Here is a 25,064-nt window from a genome sequence, read left to right as displayed (position 1 = left end):
ATTAAACAGTTGTCGCCTGGCATTGGGGTTAGGGAAAGGTTTGGGTAGGGATGTCATTATGTAAATCTAACCCTAAACCGACGCGAAAATGGTAGAAAATGGTAAGAAAATAGGAAAGAGAATGCAACGGACTTAATAGTATTGAAGTCCCCAGTTCGTCAAAAAATGACGCGAAAGGTATACCCTCCGCGTCAACATATTGACGCATGGTCAAGTGTCGTCAAATATTGACGCCATGGGGTGAGACTGGGTTGGACGTTCCCAGCTTCCGGCTATCAACGGCAAAACTTTGTGCAACTCCTGCAACGCTCGCTCCAACTAGGCTACGAGGAGAATCAACAAAGGTCGCGCACTGTCGCAATGGTGGTGTCGTGATGGATCAAATGTCATATGTTGCGCATGTAATGGTAATTTAGACATACAAATAATGCACATATTTTCATTCGCGCTACTACCTGCCCGCACAGATTTAATTATCCGCCCACAATTTTTGAAATATCACAATCCACTCATTTTAGACACTTATGCTATCTTTTATGTATCCGCGGGTACCAGACCTGTTGCAGGACTCATGTTATTTTAAATATTAAGGTAGTAATATGTACAACTTCATATTATGTTAAGTATTCCTGTAAAGGTACAAAATGGGTACCACCCCAGCAACAGAAAACTTACTCTTTTGTACCTTTTTTCTGACAGTGTATAAAAGTACATACAAAATAATAATGTACATGTAATAAAACCAAATTTAGCACATGTTGTTTAATAAATGATTAGTTCTCTCATCTAATATTCTTTCACCTAGTACAGTATGTGAAAGTGAAAGAATGTGTTCTTGATCTGAATGAAAATCTTTGGAATTGCGAATTAATTGGTTAATGTGATTTTTTGCTTTTGTTTTAATAATTATTTTTTTAAATTTTGACTTAAACTATGCTCACAGATTTAATTATTAACGTTTTTTATATATGCTTTGACAAAAGTCATAACATTAGCAGCAGATATCAGTTTATCCTTAAATCAGTTTCCATTTACCTTTTCATAAAAAACTGCTTATATATTCTTATATCTATATTTATCTTAATACATTAAGAAAAAAATACAGTAACATTAAACATTTTTATCATCAATACTCATCTTTAGGCAGGTGTGCAAAGAGTGTGGTTGGAAATCTAAAAGCCCATCAATCAGGTTTGAGCACCCTTTATCTAGACTTTTGTCATTGTTTAGTTAGTGGAGTGTACAGTACTATACATAATGAAAAGATTGACAAATATGATGTGTATGAATTAAGTCAATCTTCATTCCAGCCTTTAATTGCTTGCAAACAGGGAAGGCAGCATTTTCAAGCATTTTTGAGAACAAGTTACTTTCTCTTTTACTTCGGTTCTTTGTTCTTATTTAGTTCCACTTATCAGCGTAAGAATTTATCAGATCAGAAACCCACCAGATCAAGATTCCTATGTGACATTGGTATTTTTTTTTTTACATCTAAACAAGTACAAATATACTGAAGGACGCTGCAAATACGCTGTGCTACAAAATCTGCTCAAAGGTAATGATATCTTTTATTAATTTTTTTGTGACTTCTATAATGTTACAGAAATTAAAGATATTTACCACTTCGCCAAGTCAATTGTTTATGTAAAATATAATGAGTAACACCTTATTTCAATATTTCACTTTATACATTTTACTAATTAAGAGTAACTTTGCAACTACTTATCAATTAACAATCTTTACCGTATTAGTAGACTGTCTGCTTAATATCTATTAACACTTTATTTTTTACAGTTATTAACAGACATTCAACTGTATATAAGTATTTTTGCAGGTACATGTCAACTTATTCCACTAACCCTAACCTCTTCCCTAACCCTAACCCTTACAATCTACTAATATTCTAATGACAGTTAGTTGACATATAGTTGCAAATTAATGAAAGTTAGTTAACATGTAATTGCAAAGTTATTCATAGTTAATAGAATGTCTAAAATGGACTATCAAAATAACGTGTAACCCTATAAGGTAAATCTTTCTCTTAAGGCGAGACGTTACAGTTCAAAAGTCTCAATCTTTTCTGAAAAACTGCCTTTCTGTAAAATTTCGTTATACTGTAACTTTGATCAAACAAACCTGATCTCATAAATAATTATTTTTAACTTCACAAAAATTACCACAATCATGCCTTTTACAAGCATACAATTTTTAAGTAAATTTAAAGTCTTGATAAGCTAGTTCAGGTGTGCTGGATTTTTAAGGCTGGAGCTGCAGTACAATGAGGTGTCTATAGTGATTTAGTGTCTAGTGATCCTGATTATCATTTTTAGGGGTTTAGGTTATCTGTATTAGTGTCTCCTTTCTTGCACATTACACAGTCTGAATTTCCTTGATTTAGCATCAGTTTATTATTTCTATGCAACCCAAAATTGTTTTATCATATAAGTGAAAGTGACATGATTGTCAAATATGGTAGCGCATATTTGAAATGTGACTGCTGCATTTAACTCATGCAATATGTAGTGAACACACACACACACACACACACACACACACACACACACACACACACACACACACACACACACACACGCACACGGAGCAATGGGCATCTGTTACTGCAGCAGTCGGGAAGCAGTTGGGGAAAACGTGCCTTGCATAAAGGCACTTCAGTGCCCAATTCTCTAACCATAGCTTGAACATTAGCAGACATATAAAGTATATGCCTTAATATGTGCAGTGTTGATTGCGTTCAAGGAAAAGCTGGGAAGCAATTTATTAGAAAGAAACTTTGCGCAGACCTGTTGAGTAATAATAGTTTAAAGGCAGAAAACAAGCACTTGACATGGTGATTCAGTTGGTGTGTTACATTATTAAATTTTTGGCATGTTTAAAATTCTCCAATGCACTGTTAAAAGTGAAAGTTTGAAATTACTTAAATTGGTAAAAACCTAACAAATTAAAAATTTTCACTTACATTTTTTATGTGCTACCAATTGAAGTATTTTTGTTTTTTTAAAAAATCCAACTTTCACTTTTTACAGTGATGGTGCAAGAAATTAATGCTTAATATTTATCATTTTCTCCACAGTTTTTGTTAACAGAGATGGTTTCACTGGTTGTAGTGGCTGTATTTCTCCTTTGGGGGACAGTCTTTCAACCCCCTCATGCTGGTGCATTTAAAATCTTTCCGTCTGATGCCTCCCTCAATCATCAAGAAATCACTAAAGCAGCCATCCTCCAAAAGACGGCAGAAGTGTGTCGTGACATTGCCAAAGCCCAGGGCAAAGACTTTACACTACCTGTAAGTGAAGTACATAGGAATAAACCAGTAAAGCAGGGAAGACAAACCCTGCCCCTGTCCTACAGAGTTTAATTCATGCTTCAATACATATTTCAGGATTTTAAGAAATCTTGCTAATCTTGATTCAGATGCTTGATGATGGTAGAAGCTAAACTAGAAATGTGTCCACACCCATGAGGCAATTAAAAATGCTGTTTATCAGAACAGACAATCTTGTTTAGAACAATACTTCTCTTTTGTATTTAACCCAGTAGATGTTGTTTCTCTGAACCTTGTTATTGTCTGTGCGCTAAGGTAGGATGTTTTATAACATTTGAAAAATATACACTTTCCGTAGATCTGGGCATTTACCATTCACTTTTATTCAAAGCGACGCACAAAAACAAGGAAAACAGTGATTTGTCAAAAAAAGCAAAAACATGAGTAGAGCCATACTGTACAAGTCCCTTACAGTTTATAAAGTTTTTACCAGTCATTAAACAAAAAGCTGGGTTTTATAAAGGCAGTGTTTTTAACAAGTTCCTTTCAACTTCTATGCGTTACAACATTTAAAGGAACAGTATGTAGGATTGTGGCCAAAACTGGTATTGCAATCACAAAACTTGTGGCTAAAACTGGTACTGCAATCACACAACTGGTTGCCAATACACAACATGACAACATAAACATCAGTTGAGGGCTGCAACTCCACTTTTTAAATTACAATATCCTGGCCAGATCACTGTTGTCAGTGATATAAGTATTTGAAATTAATATGATTTCTTAATGTCTAGTGACATATCAGGGCCATTTTATGATTAATTGATATAAATTTCTTACATACTGTTCCTTTAATAGACAAATTAACATGTTATAGCCTTTCTCTGAATTATAGTTTAACAAATGTATTTTATAGTTTTTGGAATAATAAATGTTTTACTGAATTTTAACCATGTATTTTGTGACCACTACAAGGTTGCAAATTATATTTTTTTACATGGTGGTAAGCCCAGACTTTCCATTACATTTTCCACTGTCGCTTCCAGGTCAACAACAGACTAACTGCAGATACTGTACAAAGAGCTTGCTCGAGTTCAAATTCTGCCCTATCAACATCAGCCAACTTTAAGTTGGCTATTGTTCTGATTTCTCTGAACAATATAGCTGTGGACAAAAAACAGTTCAGTGAAGCACATCATTTCGACAATGAGGCTTTCAGCAGTGGACGGGACCTCATCACCCAGGGCATAAGCAAAGTGAAAGTCAGTTTGAAAGAAGGAAACTACATATCTGCTCAAAAAAGCCTGGGGACTGTAACACATACTTTACAGGTAAGTTACAGGCATAATAATCTAATGTAATAGTAGACTAAGAAAATTGTTGTGAGAAGTTTCTTTTAATTTTAAAAGAAGTGCAGATTTATTTATTTATTTATTATTGTTTTTGAAACTTAAAAAAGGGGTTTCTGTTTTTAAAAGGGGTATAAATCTGTTTTTTTATTTTATGTAGTTTTTATTTTTATGTATTTTATATAAATGGTATATGATATATTTTTTGTGAATTCTACAGGGCTAATTACTTCAATATTGGTCAGTTCAGGAACTTTGTAGTAATTAATTTTATAAAACCATGGTTAAGTTACCATCGCCACCACCCCCATTGGCTATTAGACTTTATACCACGGGTGTGTTGAAGGCTTTATTCTGATTGGCTGAGAAATGTTTCATTGGTGTTGATTATGTTTCTGTAAACTGCACACCTGACCTGTCAAATGTCTTAAAAATAGGCACCAGAGCAATGTATGTGGTGCAGTAACCGTTGTATCTCTCTCTCTCTCTCTCTCTCTCTCTCTCTCTCTCTCTCTCTCTCTCTCTCTCTCTCTCTCTCTCTCTGGTGCTTCTCTTTCAGTTCTCTGTCTATGTCTTTTAAAACGTCCCTTCAAAATTTCCAACTGTTTGATTTTTGTTTTCATTTAATGCAATGCATTTCAATGTGTTCTTATATAGTAATCGTGGTTAGAGACGCCGGTTTTATTTCACACTTTACATAATTCATTTAAATAAATGACATGATTAGTTCAAATAAAGATTGCCTTGTCACGGTCAGTGTTGCCTGTAATTCATAAATTATTTTAATAAATCAATTAAAGAATCATTATGTTAGATATATGCTTAAGCAACGAGGAGATAGACTTTAAAGAAGAGATGCACACAGCCAAAGTAACTTGCGCACACATCTCTCTCTCTCTCTCTCCCTCCCTCGGGTCCTCTTTCAGTTCTCTCTCTCTCTCTTTCTCTCTCTCTCTCTATAAACAATGAATTTTAATAAATGTGATAATTCATTTAAATAAAAGCAATATCATGGCACTACTTTATTTAAAGTGGACGGAGTGCGAGCCTTAACTTAAGAAAATGACCGTCATTTTACCCGCCTGGTAAAAAATTACACTGTAAACATTAATTACAGCTTTAACTTGGCAAATAACCAAGGTATAAGAGGGATAATCCACGGCTAGCCATGCATTAAAGGGTTTTAATGCACGACGTAGAGGCGAAGAACCACCCGACGCGTGGATTATCCTTTACATGTACATCACTGTGATATTACTATTCTAATATTATAGAGACAGAGCGCAGCGCGTCATAACCTGAAAACCACGCCCACCGGGGGGGAAAGCAATCCAACGGTCTCCATTGACTTTGTATTGCAAGAGGCCGCCTCCTTGTCATTTCTGGCTTATAACAAAAAACTGAATAATGCCTAAAAGCTGCTTTGTGACAATATGTACAGCTAACAAGCCAAAGAAACGAGAAATAAGTTTTTATAAGCTGTCGAGCCGTAAAACCCAGTCTTTAAGGAGAATAAAGTGGATCGCCGACTACGTTTCCCCCTATTGGACGCAGTTTTACTAATAGGAGTACTATAAAAAGTTGCCTGTATCCATTTCTGTGTCTAAACGCTCGTTTTTTGAAGTCGACAGCTTATAAAAACGTATTTATTTATTTTTTTGGCGTGTTAGATGTACACCTTGTCACACAGCAGCTTTTAGGTATTATTCTGTTTTTAAGTTTAATCTGTAAATAAGTTTTTATAAGCTTTCGACACCAAAAAACGAGCGTTTAAAGACACAAAAATGGATACAGGCAACTTTTTATAGTACTTCTATTAGTAAAACTACATTCAATAGGGGGAAACGTAGTCGGCGATCCACTTTATTCTCCTTAAAGGCTGGGTTTTACGGCTCGACAGCTTATAAAAACTTATTTCTGGGTTCTTTGGCTTGTTAGCTGTACATATTGTCACACAGCAGCTTTTAGGCATTATTCAGTTTTTTGTTATAAGCCAGAAATGACAAGGAGGCGGCCCCCCGCAATACAAAGTCAATGGAGACTGCTGGATCGCCCTCCCCCCCGGTGGGCGCGGCCCTCAAATTTGCATAACGGCGCTCTGTCTCTATGACAAAGATGCCATTTTAGGCGTAACTAAGTAAAAAACTTGTAGGTGTCAATAATTGATACGTATACCCTTTACAAGTTATAGCAATGTACTAAATGTATTTGTTTTTGTGTGCAGGATTTCTATAGTCATAGTAACTGGATAGAGCTGGGGTACACTGATCCTTATAGCACCCTGATCAAACCGAATGAACCTCTCAGCAACATTGCAGGTAAATTAGTTTCTGTATATTTGATATTGCTTATATAATATTATATAACACTTTAAGGTTGTATTTGTTAACATTAATAAATGCATGAACTAACATGAGCTAACAATAAACAATGCTTCTGTACTACATTTTACATTTAGCAGACCAACATTACAACTTACAAGGATCAGGAAACAATCAAGCGATTGGTCAAAAGAGAGACAATGGGCTAATACAAGAAGTGCTTATACCAAGTTATCAAGTGTTCACTATTCCGGAACAACTCTGTACCTGTTGGGAGAGAAAGAGAATTACAGTAGTTATTTTTTTCTGTCTGCACTGCAGTCAGTATCAATTTGTCAAGTATTTTGAAAAAAAGAAGAGTTCCACCTGCAGGGAGTAGTGAATAAAAAGAGTGAAAAATAACATGATTTGGCGCCCTTTTCTAAAGATAACACAAGGCGTCGCTACTTTGCTGAACGTAACGTTTTGGATGGGGTGTAAGAATGCAGGAAACTGTGAAAGTATGCTGCTGCAGTGCCAGTGAAATTTCTGTAAGTAAGCCGTAGTGACTTATACCTGACATGAGGTTCAATCAGTAGCCAGTGGACAGAAATGTTACATGAGCCCTTTTGGGCTCCTGTAAGATAAGCCGAGCTGCTGCGGTTGAACTAATTGGAGTGGTTTAATAGTCTGTGCAGAAAGGGCAGCAAGGAGAGCATCACAGTAGTCCAGCCTGGAGATTACCAGGGCCTTGATCAGGAGTTGCAACATGCTCCATATGTAATGGACTTATCTTCCTGATATTGTCATCAAAGACTACACCAGTTTTGACAGTTTTGGAAGAAGTAATGGTTGTTTTGCACAGTTGAATGGATATGATGTACTGTATCTCAGGTTGTGCCAATAGACTGTAAAAACAGATGGACGTAGTGTCTGTGACGTCACCCAAACGTTTTTGAATATCATTTTTGAAACCAATAGTAAATGGTACCTGCCGTCACCATCTTGGCCGCGCATCACTGTGTATCACTCATGGATATCCAAAAATTGGTAAAGAGGCGCGGCGCGGGTAAAGCTGAGGTGGCTGGTTGCTAAACCCATGCCCGCCTAGCTCGACTCTAGTGACAGCAGTGGGAGTTCACCTGTCACTCAAGTGGCCACGCCGTTAATTATGCAGAACTTAAATATAATTTAATAAAATATAATTGTATTTTAACTGGATGAGTTACAAAAAAATTCACCCCCCCACAGTTGTCATGAAGGGCAAAATTAGCTACAGCCAAAAAAAAAACCATTTTTGTACCAAGCTGGAAACATATATTTTTTTTAGACATTTTAACATGGGGGTCTATGGAAATTCACTCTCTTTTGAAGCCAACCTCTTGCGGCCAGTCAATGAATTGCAGTTTAAATCACTTCCGTATTGGCTTCATCAGAAAGATCGGAAGGTTGCCCCACGGTCGTGCCAAAAATATAAGCAGCTTCATTTGCTAGGTTCAGCTGGAGGTGGTGTTCCTTCTCCAAGCTAAGGCTATAATGCGTGCTGCTATGATGGGATCATCTGAGTGAAATGAAAAGAAATTTGGGTTTCATCAGCATAGAAGCCATGCCTGTATGATGGGTCTTATGCTGCGTTTACACTAGCTGCGGTAGGGGCGGCAAGTGCGGATGATTTACATGTTAAGTCAATGCAAAGACGGGATTAGGCATCCTGCGGCGCGGTAAACGCGTTCCGCACGAATTGAGCTTTGCCGCGGGAAATGCGCAAGTTGAAAAACCTGAACTTTGGCGAATTTTCGCTCCACGTTAACCAATCAGGACCTTGCTGTAGTAGTGACGTGATTACAGGAATCGAGCGGAGTGGCGGAGTCGCAGAAGCCCCTCACATGAAGCAAATATCCGCGTGAATTTCTCGAATGACTAGAATTTCACACGCGGCTTTCACGCGAGAATGAAGCGAGTGAACTCAAATGTTTAAGCGTCCAACTACGGGTGTAGGAGCCAGTATTACCAATTTAAAAATGTTTTAATTTATTCAAAAATATTATGATTTAAATATATAGAGTTATCTTGTGTTTGTTTAATGTTTGGAATAACATGTGAATTATCTTGCTCCTCCTCTTTGTCGCGTCACTAAGGCGCGTAAGTGCAAGTGTTAATGGCCAGGCCAGCTGGTGTTGTTTGTCAGACGCAGGTTAGAGGGTGGAGAGTAAAAGTTTCTTGAATGGCATGCTTACACCACCTTAAGTTTGTTTTTTCAGATATTTTGTTTTGTATTTTTGATTGAAAAGTAAACCGGAGATTGTAAGCGAATAAATAACTTTCATTAATGTTACGACTGCATCTCTGAGTGTGCTTTATGGAAAGGACATGCGCATAATACTCCACTCATTTCAAGGGGCTAAAACAAATTTGTTCATATAAATAGCGCGTTTTTGCCGTCTCTACCACGGCTGGTGTAAACGCACTATTAAGATGTTGTGTAGATGGAGAAAAGGAGTGGATCAAACACGGATCCCTGATTATGGATCCCCAAAAAACTTTTATAAAATCAAGCGTGGTAACTGTTAACATTAATGAATGAACCTTGAACAAACATGACTGACATTAACAAGAATTAATAAATGCTAAAAACTATATTGTTCATTGTTTGTTTATGCTAGTTAATGCATTTACTAATGTTTACTAATACAACCTTATTGTAAAGTGTTACTGAATCTACACTATGACATGTGTAAAACAATTATTGTGGACATCTGTACGGTTTATTGTCGATTTAGAAAAGGATAATTGTTGTCTCTAAAAAGTCTTTACTACACTGTAAAAATACTTTGTTGCATTAAAAAATTTTGTTAAATCAACTCAGATTTACAAGTCATGTCAACAGAGATGAGTTGTCACAACTTATAAAATATAGTTAAGAAAAGTCAACTTAATTTTATAATTATAACAACTCACCTGTAGTTATAAAAACTCATCTCTAGTCAAGATAAATAATAGTAAGTTGTAATGACTTGTAAATCCGAGTTGATTCAACAAAAAATTTTAAGGCAGCAAAGTATTTTTTACAGTGTATCTTACAGTATTGATATCACATGCAGGTGGTGTGTTTGTCTTTGGCAGTGATGCCCACTTGCTGCTTGTAATCACAAACCTGAGCACAAACCTCTTTCAGTTTCGTCTTGTTACTGTTGATACCAATTTTGTTACCATTTTGTTATTAAATGTGTTGTCCTTAACTAGACACAAAATGTGTTGTTTTAAAACAACCGTTTAAAGCTCCCATTCTTTCTGTGTTTTTGAAGCTTTGATTGTGTTTACGGTGCGCAATATAACACGTGTTTATGTTTCATGTGTAAAAAAATTGTAAATGCTGTAGTAGTCTCTAGGTACAGTTCGATAACTGAAAACAATAACTGAGGTTGTTGATTTGCATTGTAATAGTAAATATTAAGTAATCCCCCACACACATGCACTAAAGAAATGTTTGAATATCTTTAGAATCCACAACAGCGACATGCAAAAGCTGTGTGGATGACAACTGCACTGATAATATTCTCCCAGAGATCCTGCAGCAGAAGACATTAACTTCTGGATATTTCAGCGCTATCCCTGGATTTACAAACAAGCCTGCAGGCAAATGAATTAGCACTGAGATGTTTAAGTGCTGCTTTGACTTTCTCCGATCTTGCATATTTGATACTGTATAGCTGTACAACTAATAGCTGTTTGTCTAACTTTCCACTTGCTTATTTTGTTTGATTAAATATATACATAAAAAGTTAATATAAAATAGCTATTATTTGGCTTGCTATAGTCGTTGGTTTGTAATTGGAAGCATTGAAAGCTACAATAAGAGCTGAAACACTTTTAATTTGAATAGCCATGCTAGGCCATAGGCCAATGTAAGATTGTTTTAAACAAACTGAGTACATATATATTTCTCAGGCAAATGTAGCCATGGTAGTGCCTTGGATTTTACAAGCTACAAAAACCCCACTGGAGGCATCAATAAGGATGACGTCAACTCAGAACATGGCTTACTTCACCAAAAAGCTGCAAACATGGCCATCAATGCTACAATAGAGCTATTGGAAGACATTAGAAAGGATGCGGGAGACACAGCCTTTCTTCGGTATGGGGTATTTAGCTTAAATGTTAAACTTTTCCTTAAATCTGATTTTGTTTGTTTCATTTTTGCAATCTTGCATCTACTTTAGGTTGTTGGGCCTTAGTCATACCATAATGCTGGTTTTTGTGATCGACATCACAGGCAGTATGTCTAATGACATCGCTGAAATCAAGAACGTGTCCATCAATATGATAGATAGCAGGAAAGGAACATCAGAAGAACCTACAGATTATATGCTAATAACATTTGATGACACGGGTAGGTCTATAAATCTTAAAACATATGAAACACGTAGAGCTGGCTGAGATACACAGACCATGAACAGTTTATGTTCAGTGCATGTGCATGTTGTTCGTGTTTTTGTGAAGCTCTGTAGTGATGTGTGAATGTATCTCATGCTTACAGGTTTCCAACTGACAAGGACTGCCGATGTTGATCAGTTCAAAGAGAAAATCAATTCACTTTCAGCATCTGGTGGAGGAGACTTTCCAGAGATGTGCTTATCAGGACTGCTGGGTTGTACAGTAGTTTTATTTGGAGCAGTTCACAATAAAAAGGTTCACACTGTATACTCCGGAATTACTGGCAAAACATACCTGTTTAAGATAAAGTTGTAAAGCAAGCTATGAAGCAATTATAATCTTAAAGGTCACATATTTCAAGGCGTCATAGAATGTCTCTGAACAGGTTCACGTCCACTTTTGGGGGGGGGGGGGCTTCTCATTGACTTCCATACAAAATAGCGGAACAAAGCAACATTTGTACACACCCGGCAGGCTTAAATAACTTAAGAAATCACTCAGATTAAACATGTTGAGTAATTATCTGTTAACCCTGCCTGCCATAGAGCACGAAAGATACATTCTTCTTCTTCTTATTCCTCTTCAATCCGAGCGGAGCATAGGGCTTCTAAGGTCTGCCTCCAGACAATGGGTCTAGGCTCTTCCTCTTGGCTTCTTTCCAGGTGATGTTGATTTTCTGGAGTTTGTCTCTGGTGGTTCTTCGCCATGAGCCTTTGGGCCTTCCTCTGCGTCTTGCACCTTGGGGGCTCCAATCAAGTGCATGTCTTATAATGTTTGACTCTGGTTTTCTCAATGTATGTCCAATCCATTTCCATTTTCTTCTTTTGATGCTTGTTTCCAGTTCTTCCTGTTCTGTTTTTCTCCACAGTTCTTTATTGGTAATTTTCTTTGGCCACCAGATGCCACATAGATGTCTTAGCTTCTTGTTGATGAATGGTTGTAGCTTGGCCAAAACACCGTTGTTTATTTTCCATGTTTCGCATCCATACAGAAGGATGATTTTAACACTGGAATTAAAAATCTGTATCTTTGTTTTCAGGGAAATGGCTCTAGATCTCCAGACTTTATTTAGGGTGGAAAATTTTTGTTGTGCATAGCATTGTTACACAAATTTGATGCTGGGAGAATGAAAGGGACATGTTTTTATATTGACCAAATTAAATGTGTTAATGTATCTTTCGCGCTCTATGGTGGGCAGAGTGAACAGATAATTACCCAACATGTTTAATCTGAGTGATTTCTTAAGTTATATACGCCTGCCGGCTGTGTAGGAACGTTGCTTTTTTCCGCTATTTTGTATGGAAGTCTATTAGAAGTCTAGTTTGTTTTCTCCCAAAAAGGGGCGGTGACGAACTTTACAGTCAAGTTCCCGGGTGTGCCGATCAGAGGTGGAAAAAGTAATAAAATATTGTACTCAAGTAAAAGTAAAGTTACTTTAATAATATTTTACTTAAGTAAAAGTAAAGTTACTTGTCTAAAAATCTACTCAAGTAAAAGTAAAAAGTAAATCATTTTAACTTTACTCAGAGTAATAGTTACTTTTTTACAGCGGGGAGAGGTGGAGGATTCTAGTATAGTTCAAAAACGACAAGGGAATATACAGTCTTGTTCAAAATAATAGCAGTACAATGTGACTAACCAGAATAATCAAGGTTTTTAGTATATTTTTTATTGCTACGTGGCAAACAAGTTACCAGTAGGTTCAGTAGATTCTCAGAAAACAAATGAGACCCAGCATTCATGATATGCACGCTCTTAAGGCTGTGCAATTGGGCAATTAGTTGAATTAGTTGAAAGGGGTGTGTTCAAAAAAATAGCAGTGTGGCATTCAATCACTGAGGTCATCAATTTTGTGAAGAAACAGGTGTAAATCAGGTGGTCCCTATTTAAGGATGAAGCCAACACTTGTTGAACATGCATTTGAAAGCTAAGGAAAATGGGTCGTTCGAGACATTGTTCAGAAGAACAGCGTACTTTGATTAAAAAGTTGATTGGAGAGGGGAAAACCTATAAAGAGGTGCAAAAAATGATAGGCTGTTCAGCTAAAATGATCTCCAATGCCTTAAAATGGAGAGCAAAACCAGAGAGACGTGGAAGAAAACGGAAGACAACCATCAAAATGGATAGAAGAATAACCAGAATGGCAAAGGCTCAGCCAATGATCACCTCCAGGATGATCAAAGACAGTGTGGAGTTACCTGTAAGTACTGTGACAGTTAGAAGACGTCTGTGTGAAGCTAATCTATTTTCAAGAATCCCCCGCAAAGTCCCTCTGTTAAAAAAAGGCATGTGCAGAAGAGGTTACAATTTGCCAAAGAACACATCAACTGGCCTAAAGAGAAATGGAGGAACATTTTGTGGACTGATGAGAGTAAAATTGTTCTTTTTGGGTCCAAGGGCCACAGGCAGTTTTTGAGACGACCCCCAAACTCTGAATTCAAGCCACAGTACACAGTGAAGCATGGAGGTGCAAGCATCATGATATGGGCATGTTTCTCCTACTATGGTGTTGGGCCTATTTATCGCATACCAGGGATCATGGATCAGTTTGCATATGTTAAAATACTTGAAGAGGTCATGTTGCCCTATGCTGAAGAGGACATGCCCTTGAAATGGTTGTTTCAACAAGACAATGACCCAAAACACACTAGTAAACGGGCAAAGTCTTGGTTCCAAACCAACAAAATTAATGTTATGGAGTGGCCAGCCCAATCTCCAGACCTTAATCCAATTGAGAACTTGTGGGGTGATATCAAAAATGCTGTTTCTGAAGCAAAACCAAGAAATGTGAATGAATTGTGGAATGTTGTTAAAGAATCATGGAGTGGAATAACAGCTGAGAGGTGCCACAAGTTGGTTGACTCCATGCCACACAGATGTCAAGCAGTTTTAAAAAACTGTGGTCATACAACACAATATTAGTTTGGTGATTCACAGGATTGCTAAATCCCAGAAAAAAAAATGTTTGTACAAAATAGTTTTGAGTTTGTACAGTCAAAGGTAGACACTGCTATTTTTTTGAACACACCCTTTCAACTAATTGCCCAATTGCACAGCCTTAAGAGCGTGCATATCATGAATGCTGGGTCTTGTTTGTTTTCTAAGAATCTACTGAACCTACTGGTAACTTGTTTGCCATGTAGCAATAAAAAATATACTAAAAACCTTGATTATTCTGGTTAGTCACATTGTACTGCTATTATTTTGAACAAGACTGTACATCTCAAACTAGTTGTTTTTAATTGTAGGAACATCTTTACAATTAAAGTGCAATAACAAAAAGTTAATAAAATAAAAAGCTTTTTTAAAGTAAGAAACATTTATGGAATTGTTTAATGATTTTTACATGTGAGTTATGCACTTTTGAAGGTGGTCAGCAGCTTGTAAATACAATCACTATAGTAAGGTTGTAATTGATGTATTGCTGGTAACATACATTATTTTATTAAACTATATATAGTTTAAATGAGCATATAATGAGATGAGTGCCATGTCTATATACATTTGACAAGTTTATTATCTTCATACTTCCCTGACCTGGGTACCTGAAGACCTTTATTTTTCCCTCTCTCTCTCTCTCTCTCTCTCTCTCTCTCTCTCTCTCTCTCTCTCTCTCTCTCTCTGCAATGTTTAATGACCTGCGCATTCTCGAGGACGTTTTGAAGTTGTGTTTGACTTGACGCGAAGCTGCTAGACCTCGGAAGATAATGTGCATGGTATTAAAAACGCCTCGTGCAATTTCGTACTTAAGAGCATGAATCCTACCTTTCATAGAAATGAAACACTCGCTTCGCGTCAATGGAAAGTGGTCACTTAAATATGACCAGGGGGTTCTTTCATCAGATTTGAACTGAGGCGGGTCTCCTGTCTCGTCCGTCTCCATGGTTCTTTTTGCGCGTTCCCCCGGGCCCCGCCCATTTACATCCGTTGCGCGTATTTATCACCTTGCTTTTTAAAATATTTCTTTACTCAGTAACGGATATGATTTAAAATGTAGTGAAGTACAATACTTTAAATAAAACATACTTAAGTAAAAGTAAAAGTACAGATTTTAAAAACTATCAAAAAAGTAGAAATACACAAAAAAACTACTCAATTACAGTAACGTGAGTAAATGTAATTCGTTACTTTCCACCTCTGGTGCCGATAGTCCGTGTTAGGGGTTTGTTTGGCAAAAAGGGTGTGGGGCGCTGAAGGCGGTGACTGTGTCTTTGTGACATAGCAACATTAGAAACCGTTTTAACTCACAGCTACTTCAAGCAGGCTGTGTGCATTTGACTCTTAAATGAAACGTATATGGTACTTATATATACCCTAGGACCTCAGTTACCATGAAAAAAGCCACAAAATTTCATATTTGACAATATGAGACCTTTAAAAGTATTTTCTCTTTAATTGTTCATGTGTGTCCAGATGGCATTAACAAGAGCTCCACCATCATCAGACATTTTTGTTTTCACGGATGCTTCAGCAAAGGACACTGAATTAAAAAACACAGTCGAAGCCATGATAGAAAGCACTGAATCCATGGTGAGTACCTTTATAACATTTATGATCAATTTTGTTATGCTGGGCAATTTTACAGATTTAACCTTTGCATCTAAAAATCCTCAACAATTCAGTTTGTCTCTTTCTTTCAACCATCCATGGTCACTTTCCTGTTGCCCACCTCCGTCTCATCACGTGGAGAAAGGGAAGTCTTAGACACCCAGAGCTCCTCATCGAGGCCGATGACTCAATCAGAACTACAGTTGTACAGAGACCTGGCCCAAGTCTCTGGTGGACAAACCTTAGAAGTCACAAACACTACGCTTTCTGAGGCCTCTACAGCCATTACAGATACATTTAACTCTGGCCAGGTATATTTTAACAATGCTTCCTTTAACCCCATTATATTATGAGCACTGCAGTCATTACTATTTTATTTTATAATGTAAAAAAAAGCATAATGTTATAAATCTTATGCTAATTGAACAGATTTTTGGAAAAAAAAATTTTTTTTCTAAGGCTGTTTCTGGAGATAATTGTGAAAGTGATCAAATCTTGACATGTTCATGTTTTTGTCAAAGGTCACAGTTTTTCAGGTGGCAAGAAGTGCAGGAAATGCAGGAAACTTTTCTTTTCTGTTAGATTCATCTTTGTCCAGTGTGACTGTGTACATCACTGGGGATTCAACGGTTTTTACCATCTACAGCCCCACAGGTGAGGCAACATTAACTGAACTGCCCATAGCTCACAACCTTTTAATTATGGTACCTTAACTTTAGGTATACATATAATTCTCTTCAGGACCAAACGATGGCTATGACATCAATTTGTCTAATTCTTTGTTTGTCGCTCTTCTCTGATTTCTATTCCTCTCAGGTGTGTCTCAGTCATATTCAATGATAGATGGCAGCCTTGGTAGCATTCAGACTGTGGGGAATCTAAAGAAAATTAAACTCAAGTCTGACAACCAGGCAGGGCAGTGGAGCATCAGTGTTAACTCCACAAGCTCATACACCCTGAAAGTCATTGGTAAAGTTACATTTTCTTCATGTGACTTTATATCTCCATGTGTCTTGATAGTGAATGTTTTTTTTTCTGGGTCATTTGTTATTTTCTTATAAGTCTTCTTTTTATTTATCAGTTTTGATTGCATGTTCCCTTTTAAACTGGCATTTAAAGGTGCAACGTGGGACTTTTTGAAGGATCTTTTGACAGAAATGCAATATAATATACATAACTATATTATTAGTGGTGTATAAAGACCTTACATAATGAACTGTATTCTTTTCATTACCTTAGAATGAGCCGCTTTTATCTACATACACCATGGGTCTCCTTATATAAAAGTTGTACTTTCGCACTGTCATGTTTCTACAGTAGCCGTAAATGGACAAACTGCGCTATATATCGCATTTGTCACTACCTTGTCTCAGCAGCCAATGATGACGTGCCAGAGCTTCCAACTTTTGAGTTCAGCTTGAAGTGAGAATAAAATTATAGGTTCTTTAATCACATTAACATTTACCAAACAACCTATTTTATTATAGTGTGGATTGTTTTTCCTATTTCGAGTTGAATTGTTGAGAAAGTTGAGAAAAAAAATTTACAATACAAATCCAATTAGCTTAAAATAAAAGCTTTTACTGAGTTTATAGTTCTAAGCTTATTGTCTCAGTTCCAATTATATACCCATTTTATACTTTTTCCTCTTGATAAAAATGCCCAAAAGTAAATAATACTCTTTGTAAAGTGTATATAAATGCAGATAACAGCAGATTTGGTTCAATTTATCCACTGATAAAGAGGAGAAGCATACAGTAATGGTTTGTGATTGATTGATGCATACATCGTGACCTTGAGCCTGCGTTAGAAAATGGATGTGTGGCGTCAGAGCATGAGAATTTCAATTGCGTGAGTCTGGCTGCTTCCAAATACCCCCACATGCGGTCTTGGCCACTTGAGAGCACGTGTATGCGACAGGAAGTAAGTGTGCAAGGCTGTCCCATGTCAAGACTGTCCCCTTGATGCACACTAAATCGACATGCATCACGTTCAGGATACAGTATAAATCATCAGACTTTTGCCCAAATCTCGCGAAATGTCGTGGAAACTTTAAATTGTAAGTTAATAAATGGATTTTTACATATTTTGGTAGTTAAACGAAAAGTGTTCCATTTCATTGGTGAAAACATTGTATTTTGTAAAACATATGTAACTACTTTTAAAACATTAAATGGTGTCATTTATTCAGGGACTACTATATAAACTATAAACTTTAATAAAGTTACATGCACAAAATTAAGAGTTTTTTTACAGGTGGAAAGAATGTTCATGTACTTACTCATTTTTTTATGTGTTCATTTAATTTAAAGAAAACCTTCAAAATATATATTTTAAGTAGCCTAAATAAAAAAATGAATACGTTTTGGTGCAAATTACCTGGATTGACATTTAAACACTTGATAAGTGTGTCCCATTAGATGAATCATTTTTACATGCATGCTTGGGATCTTCACGCCCACTAGAACACTTGGGAAAAATACAGGAAATATGTCATGTAAGTATTCAAGTGGTCAAGTGCAAAGACCGCAAGTGTGGTTATTTGGACGCAGGCACGCAGCCTCAGTCTGTGGACTGGGCGATTGGTTGCAATTTACAATCTCACCACTAGATGCTGCTAAAAGTCCCACATTGCACATACAGACAGCTACAAGTATCTTATAATGTTTTTTAAAATAATGTTTTATATAACACGTTATGCTTTATTTATATAGAGAGTATAAAGTCATCAGCCACTTTACACAAAGCCTAAAAACAACCCTCTACCTGTGGTAAAATGGGATAACAGTTAGTGGCTTATTGCTTTATAAAACAGCAGCCACAGCACTATGATAAATGTACCAATGTTCAATAAAAATTAACATTTATAATAAACAATAATTAGAATAAACATAGCAAAAATCACATTATTCTAACTACACTGAAAAAAATGATTCATTGAATTTAATCAATTTTTTAAGGTAAGTGGTTGCAATCAATTTATTTAAGCTACATTTAAACAAAAGTTTTATATTTTATTTATCAGTGTATAGACTTGTTGTTGTTGTTTGTAGCAAAGTGGTACATTAAATAATGTTATGGGCAATAATGCTTATTTCAACAGGTTTGAAATAACTGTAAATTTTAAAATCACAACTATCAATTTTATAATTATCTATTAATTTGTAATACACAATAATAGCCTCACACAGAGAATATGTGTTCACAAAGCTGTATTTAAACTTGTATATTATTTTAATTGTTATCACAGGTAAGAGTTCTGTGGATGTCCTCTTTTACTTTGTGGAGTTAATTCAGGGAGGTCATGGAGACTCTTGGGGACAGATCTTCACTCGCCCTTCTATTGGTATGATGCTTTCTATTGTATTGTATTGTATTGTATTGTATTGTATTCCTATTCCCATTCTATTCCGATTCTGTACCCATTCCCATTCTATTCTATTCTATTCCAATTCTATTCTATTCTATTCTAGTTCTGTTTTGTTCTATTCTATTCCAGTTCTTTTCTTGTTCGTGTTCTCATTCTATTCTATTCTATTCTGTTCTTTTTCCGATTCTGTTCTCGTCCTGTTCCCGTACCCGTTCTGTTCTGTTCTTTTCCCATTCTATTCTATTCTTGTTCTGTTCTGTTATACCATTCCTATTCTATTCTATTCTATTCCCGTTCTGTTCTATTTTATTTTCTTCTCATTCTCGTTCCCGTTCCCATTCTATTCTATTCTAATCCCGTTCCATTCCCAGTCTATTCTACTCCGAATCTGTTCCCATCCCCATTCCTATTCCTATTCTATTCTATTCTATTCTATTCTATTCTATTCTATTCTATTCTATTCTATTCTATTCTATCCTATTCTATTCCAGTACTGTTCTATTCTATTCCAGTACTGTTCTATTCTATTCTATTCTGTTCTGTTCTGTTCTGTTCTGTTCTGTTCTGTTCTGTTCTGTTCTATTCTATTCTATTCCTGTACTGTTCTACCATTCCCATTCCCATTCTATTCCTGTTCTATTCTATTCTGTTCTGTTCTGTTCTGTTCTGTTCTGTTCTGTTCTGTTCTGTTCTGTTCTGTTCTATTCTATTCTATTCTATTCATGTACTGTTCTACCATTCCCATTCCCATTCTATTCCTGTTCTATTCTATTCTATTATATTCCTATTCTATTCTATTCTGTTCTATTCTATTCTATTCTATTCTATTCTATTCTATTCTATTCTATTCTATTCTATTCTATTCTATTCTATTCTATTCTATTCTATTCCTGTTCTGTTCTACCATTCCCATTCTATTCCTGTTCTATTCTCTTCTATTTCCATTTTGTTCTATCCCCATTTCCATTACTGTTCTATTTTATTTTATTTTATTTTATTTTATTTTATTTTATTTTATTTTATTTTATTTTATTTTATTTTATTTTATTTTATTTTATTTTATTTTCCCATTCCCATTCTATTATATTCTATTATGTTCTTTTCCTGGTTCTATTCTGTTCCTGTTCTATTCCTGTTCTTGTTCCCGTTCACATTCCAGTCCCATTCCATGCTGGTTCTGCCATCTATTCTATTAAAATTCTATTCTATTCCATTCCAGTTCTATTCCTGTTCTATTCTATTCCCATTCCCAATTTTATTCCCATTCTATTCTATTCCAGTTCTGTTCTCTTATTTCCATTTTGTTCTATCCCCATTCCCATTCCTGTTCTGTTCTGTTCTGTTCTGTTCTGTTCTGTTCTGTTCTATTCTATTCTATTCTATTCTATTTTATTTTATTTTATTTTATTTTATTTTATTTTATTTTATTTTATTTTATTTTATTTTCGTTCCCATTCCCATTCTATTATATTCTATTATGTTCTTTTCCTGGTTCTATTCTGTTCCTGTTCTATTCCTGTTCTTGTTCCCGTTCACATTCCAGTCCCATTCCATGCTGGTTCTGCCATCTATTCTATTAAAATTCTATTCTATTCCATTCCAGTTCTATTCCTGTTCTATTCTATTCCCATTCCCAATTTTATTCCCATTCTATTCTATTCCAGTTCTGTTCTCTTATTTCCATTTTGTTCTATCCCCATTCCCATTCCTGTTCTGTTCTGTTCTGTTCTGTTCTGTTCTGTTCTGTTCTTTTCTATTCTATTCTATTCTATTCTATTCTATTCTATTCTATTCTATTTTATTTTATTTTATTTTATTTTATTTTATTTTATTTTATTTTATTTTATTCCCGTTCCCGTTCCCGTTCCCATTCCCATTCCCATTCCCATTCCCATTCTATTCTATTCTATTCTATTCTATTCTATTCTATTCTATTCTATTTCGATTCTGTTCCCATTCCCATTCTGTTCTGTTCTATTCTTTTCCTGGTTCTATTCTGTTCCTGTTCTATTCCTGTTCTTGTTCCCGTTCACATTCCAGTCCCATTCTATTCCATGCTGGTTCTGCCATCTATTCTATTAAAATTCCATTCCAGTTCTGTTCTGTTCTGCCATTCTATTTTATTTTATTTTATTTTATTTTATTTTATTTTATTTTATTTTATTTTATTTTATTTTATTTTATTTTATTTTATTTATTTTATTTTATTTTATTTTATTTTATTTTATTTTATTTTATTTTATCCCCATTCCCATTCCCAGTTCTGTTCTGTTCTGTTCTGTTCTGTTCTGTTCTGTTCTTTTCTATTCTATTCTATTCTATTCTATTCTATTCTATTCTATTTTATTTTATTTTATTTTATTTTATTTTATTTTATTTTATTTTATTCCCGTTCCCGTTCCCGTTCCCATTCCCATTCCCATTCTATTCTATTCTATTCTATTCTATTCTATTCTATTCTATTCTGTTTCGATTCTGTTCCCATTCCCATTCTGTTCTGTTCTATTCTTTTCCTGGTTCTATTCTGTTCCTGTTCTATTCCTGTTCTTGTTCCCGTTCACATTCCAGTCCCATTCTATTCCATGCTGGTTCTGCCATCTATTCTATTAAAATTCTATTCTATTCCATTCCAGTTCTGTTCTGTTCTGCCATTCTATTTTATTTTATTTTATTTTATTTTATTTTATTTTATTTTATTTTATTTTATTTTATTTTATTTTATTTTATTTTATTTTATTTTATTTTATTCCCGTTCCCGTTCCCGTTCCCGTTCCCGTTCCCGTTCCCATTCCCATTCTATTCTATTCTATTCTATTCTATTCTATTCTATTCTATTATATTCTATTCTATACTATTCTATTCTATTTCGATTCTGTTCCCATTCCCATTCTGTTCTGTTCTATTCTTTTCCTGGTTCTATTCTGTTCCTGTTCTATTCCTGTTCTTGTTCCCGTTCACATTCCAGTCCCATTCTATTCCATGCTGGTTCTGCCATCTATTCTATTAAAATTCTATTCTATTCCATTCCAGCTCTGTTCTGTTCTGCCATTCTATTCTATTCTATTCTATTCTATTCTATTCTATTCTATTCTATTCTATTCTATTCTATTCTATTCTATTCTATTCATATGTAAATATGAAGTGTAAAGGCTTCACTGTCTTTGTATGATTTGTTGATCAGGTCAGAACGCCACCTTGTTTCTTTCTGTGTCTGGAGGAGAATTGGCCACAGTGACTGATGTACTTCTAGTTGATGCTTCAGGATCCAATGTTGTTAATGGAACCGTTAAATCAGTGGGTGGTACAGACTACCTAGTTAGCCTAAACAGAATCCCAGAGGGTGCATTTGGGCTTCTCCTTAAAGGGCTGTTGAATAACTCATTGCCATCTAGTCGATTCCAAAGGCAATCATCTATTCATCATAAAGGATCAAGAATAACTCTTACGGTAAGGTTAAGAAACAAAAGCGTCTTGTATGGCTTATAGATTGTGGGTCTTTACACAACCTGATGCTAACAAGCCTGTGCTCATGGGTTTGATTCCTGTATCTAGCACATGAACTGATCAAATGTACTGTATATGACCTGGCATGCAATGCAAGTCACTTTGAATGAAAGCATCCACAATGTGCATAAATGTATCAATTAAAAATGTATTACAGAATTGACTGCATTTTACAACAGGATTGTTAAAAAAAAGCTGTCAAGTTGCATTACATCACTGTCTGAGACCTGTTTCCTATAATCCACAGGTTGAAACACAAACCACTACAACTCCTGGAGTTTCTTTTAGCTTCAACTTTACAGTGTCCACTAATACTACAGCAGGTAACTACACTATCCGAGCCAGGACGAGCAACGGATTCACTGTGACTGTCCCCAGTTCCCTGAATGTGTCGACAGGAGGAAGTGTTCAGGGGACAGGAACGCTGACCGTGCCCTCCAACACAGAGTTTTGGACTGATGTTACACTCATTGTTGAGGCAGAAGCTCCAGGATCCACTGATCTGAATTATGCCACAGTTCGAATCACTGCCTCAGCTACAAGCATAAAGTTCAGTGGCTTGCAGTCCTTCTCCATGTTTCTGGCTCTCATTGGCTTATTTGTTTCTCTTTTGCTGTAACTGAGAGTTCCATTTTTTAAATGTTTTTAAATAACAATATGCAGTATATACACACTGTAACAATTCAATGTTATGTTTTTAATCAATTTCTGTCTAAAAGCTATAAGAGTAGTAAGATGCTTTACTTGTTTAACAATTGTTTATAATTTACATGCTTGTATACCATATGTTGGCTGGCTTTAGTAAACTTAGTGTTAAATAGCACTAAAAGCTCGTAATCATAGGGGAACCATTTTTAGTGCTATAGCACCTATAAATCACCTATGAACAGTGTTGGGAACGTTACTTTAAAAAAGTAATTAGTTATAGATACTAATTACTTCTCACAAATAGTAACTGAGTTAGTAACTGCGTTACATTATTATAAAATTAATTAATTACCAGGAAAAGTAATTACTGCGTTACTTAAAAAAGTTCTAATATTTCAAAAAACTTGAATGCCCCTTACAAAATTAAATATGTTAAATGACTAAAATTGATGAAGAGAAATCACTAATTTTGTGGCAGCATGTGAGGATGTGAGGTGCTTTATTAGATCAGAATTACTTGCCACAGACGTGGAGAGACTTTTTCTTCATGGGCATAAGTTGCACATTACACAAACATTCTTGCCTTTCACCTCAACAATGGAAAAGTAGTGCTTTATACTTTGTGTTTGCGACCGCTACCTTTGAGCTTCTTGTACTTGCCATCGCCCTGTCGCCTGTGTTTTCGGAGTGATTGATACGCGATGACCGGGCTGCATGTCAGTGCTTTGAGATGGGGCACAGCACAGCAGCAGCACCGCTGCTCGTTGAGAAGAGAAAACAACGCATATTTTCATGTCAGTCTACAAAAGTCTCCAACCACGCCAGAAAAGATAGCTAGATTTGTCCTATAAAGTTGCTAAAGTGATAGAAAGTTGCTATATCTAGCGACAAAGTGACCAAGTTGCTCAGACTTTTTTACACTGCTCGCTCGGACTCGGACTGTGCGAGTGGGCGTGCCTGTTTGTGAACTCTGCCTCTGGTTGGCTAACGATGGAAATTAAGCCAATCATCATCAGCTATGTGGTTCTCCCACCCCATCTAATACACACACACCAATCATCATCAGTTATGTTTCTCCCAACACACACACAAGAGAAAAACAGTGTTTGGCTAAGAGAGCGACTGAGCGAGCATACGCGGGTGAAAATCACTACATTGAGATCAATTTTAGTAACGCGCAGCATTTTAATGTAAAAAAAAATAATGCAGTTACTAACGGTGATTACTTATAACGCCGTTATTCCCATCACTGCCTATGGAGAACCATCTGGGGGTAAAATAGCACAACTATAGCACCAGATATGCTCTGTATAGCACAATATGGTTCTACACAGGTGCTACATAGGTGCTGTGTGGCACTTAGTATGGTTCCCTATGATTACGAGCATGTGAACCACTTTTAGTGCTATTTAGCACTGTTTGTTTTTAGGGTGTAGGGTACTGTATTATTTAGTCCCAGCCATGCCTTTCACAATCCTATATTCTATACATATATAACGGAGAAGTTCCTGCATTTTCTAAGTTTGATTTTTCTATAACACTGTTTAAATATATTGTAACATTTAAAAGTCAATAAACAAGTGCACAAAACTGTCTGCTGCTTACTCAAACCCCTTATAACCTTGATT

At 35.9% G+C, this 25,064-nt stretch overlaps 1 protein-coding gene across 1 annotated transcript; it reads left to right on the top strand.

The window, feature by feature from the left end:
• The first annotated feature begins 1,433 nt into the window (after positions 1–1,433).
• On the top strand, positions 1,434–25,017 carry LOC129444366 (von Willebrand factor A domain-containing protein 7-like). Its single transcript, XM_073862552.1, has 15 exons — positions 1,434–1,555; positions 3,092–3,304; positions 4,330–4,614; positions 6,857–6,950; positions 10,434–10,568; positions 10,881–11,067; positions 11,153–11,322; positions 11,470–11,588; positions 15,780–15,898; positions 16,018–16,225; positions 16,436–16,568; positions 16,731–16,883; positions 19,165–19,260; positions 22,466–22,731; positions 23,036–25,017. The coding sequence occupies exons 2-15, from the start codon at positions 3,107–3,109 to the stop codon at positions 23,405–23,407; spliced, it is 2,535 nt and encodes an 844-aa protein (XP_073718653.1). The 5' UTR covers positions 1,434–1,555; positions 3,092–3,106; the 3' UTR covers positions 23,408–25,017.
• Positions 25,018–25,064: the final 47 nt, after the last annotated feature.

The sequence above is a fragment of the Misgurnus anguillicaudatus genome, chromosome 3 (assembly GCF_027580225.2).
Source record: "Misgurnus anguillicaudatus chromosome 3, ASM2758022v2, whole genome shotgun sequence".
Taxonomy (NCBI): domain Eukaryota; kingdom Metazoa; phylum Chordata; class Actinopteri; order Cypriniformes; family Cobitidae; genus Misgurnus; species Misgurnus anguillicaudatus.
The sequence above is the reverse complement of the archived record's forward strand: the minus strand, read 5'-3'. Positions and strand labels throughout refer to the sequence as shown.

Coding starts and splice junctions, on each gene's coding strand:
- LOC129444366 (XM_073862552.1), top strand. CDS start 3,107: ATGGTTTCACTGGTTGTAGTGGCTGTATTTCTCCTTTGGGGGACAGTC. Junction 11,323..11,469: donor AATAACATTTGATGACACGG/GTAGGTCTATAA, acceptor TCATGCTTACAG/GTTTCCAACTGACAAGGACT. Junction 15,899..16,017: donor GAAAGCACTGAATCCATGGT/GAGTACCTTTAT, acceptor ACCATCCATGGT/CACTTTCCTGTTGCCCACCT.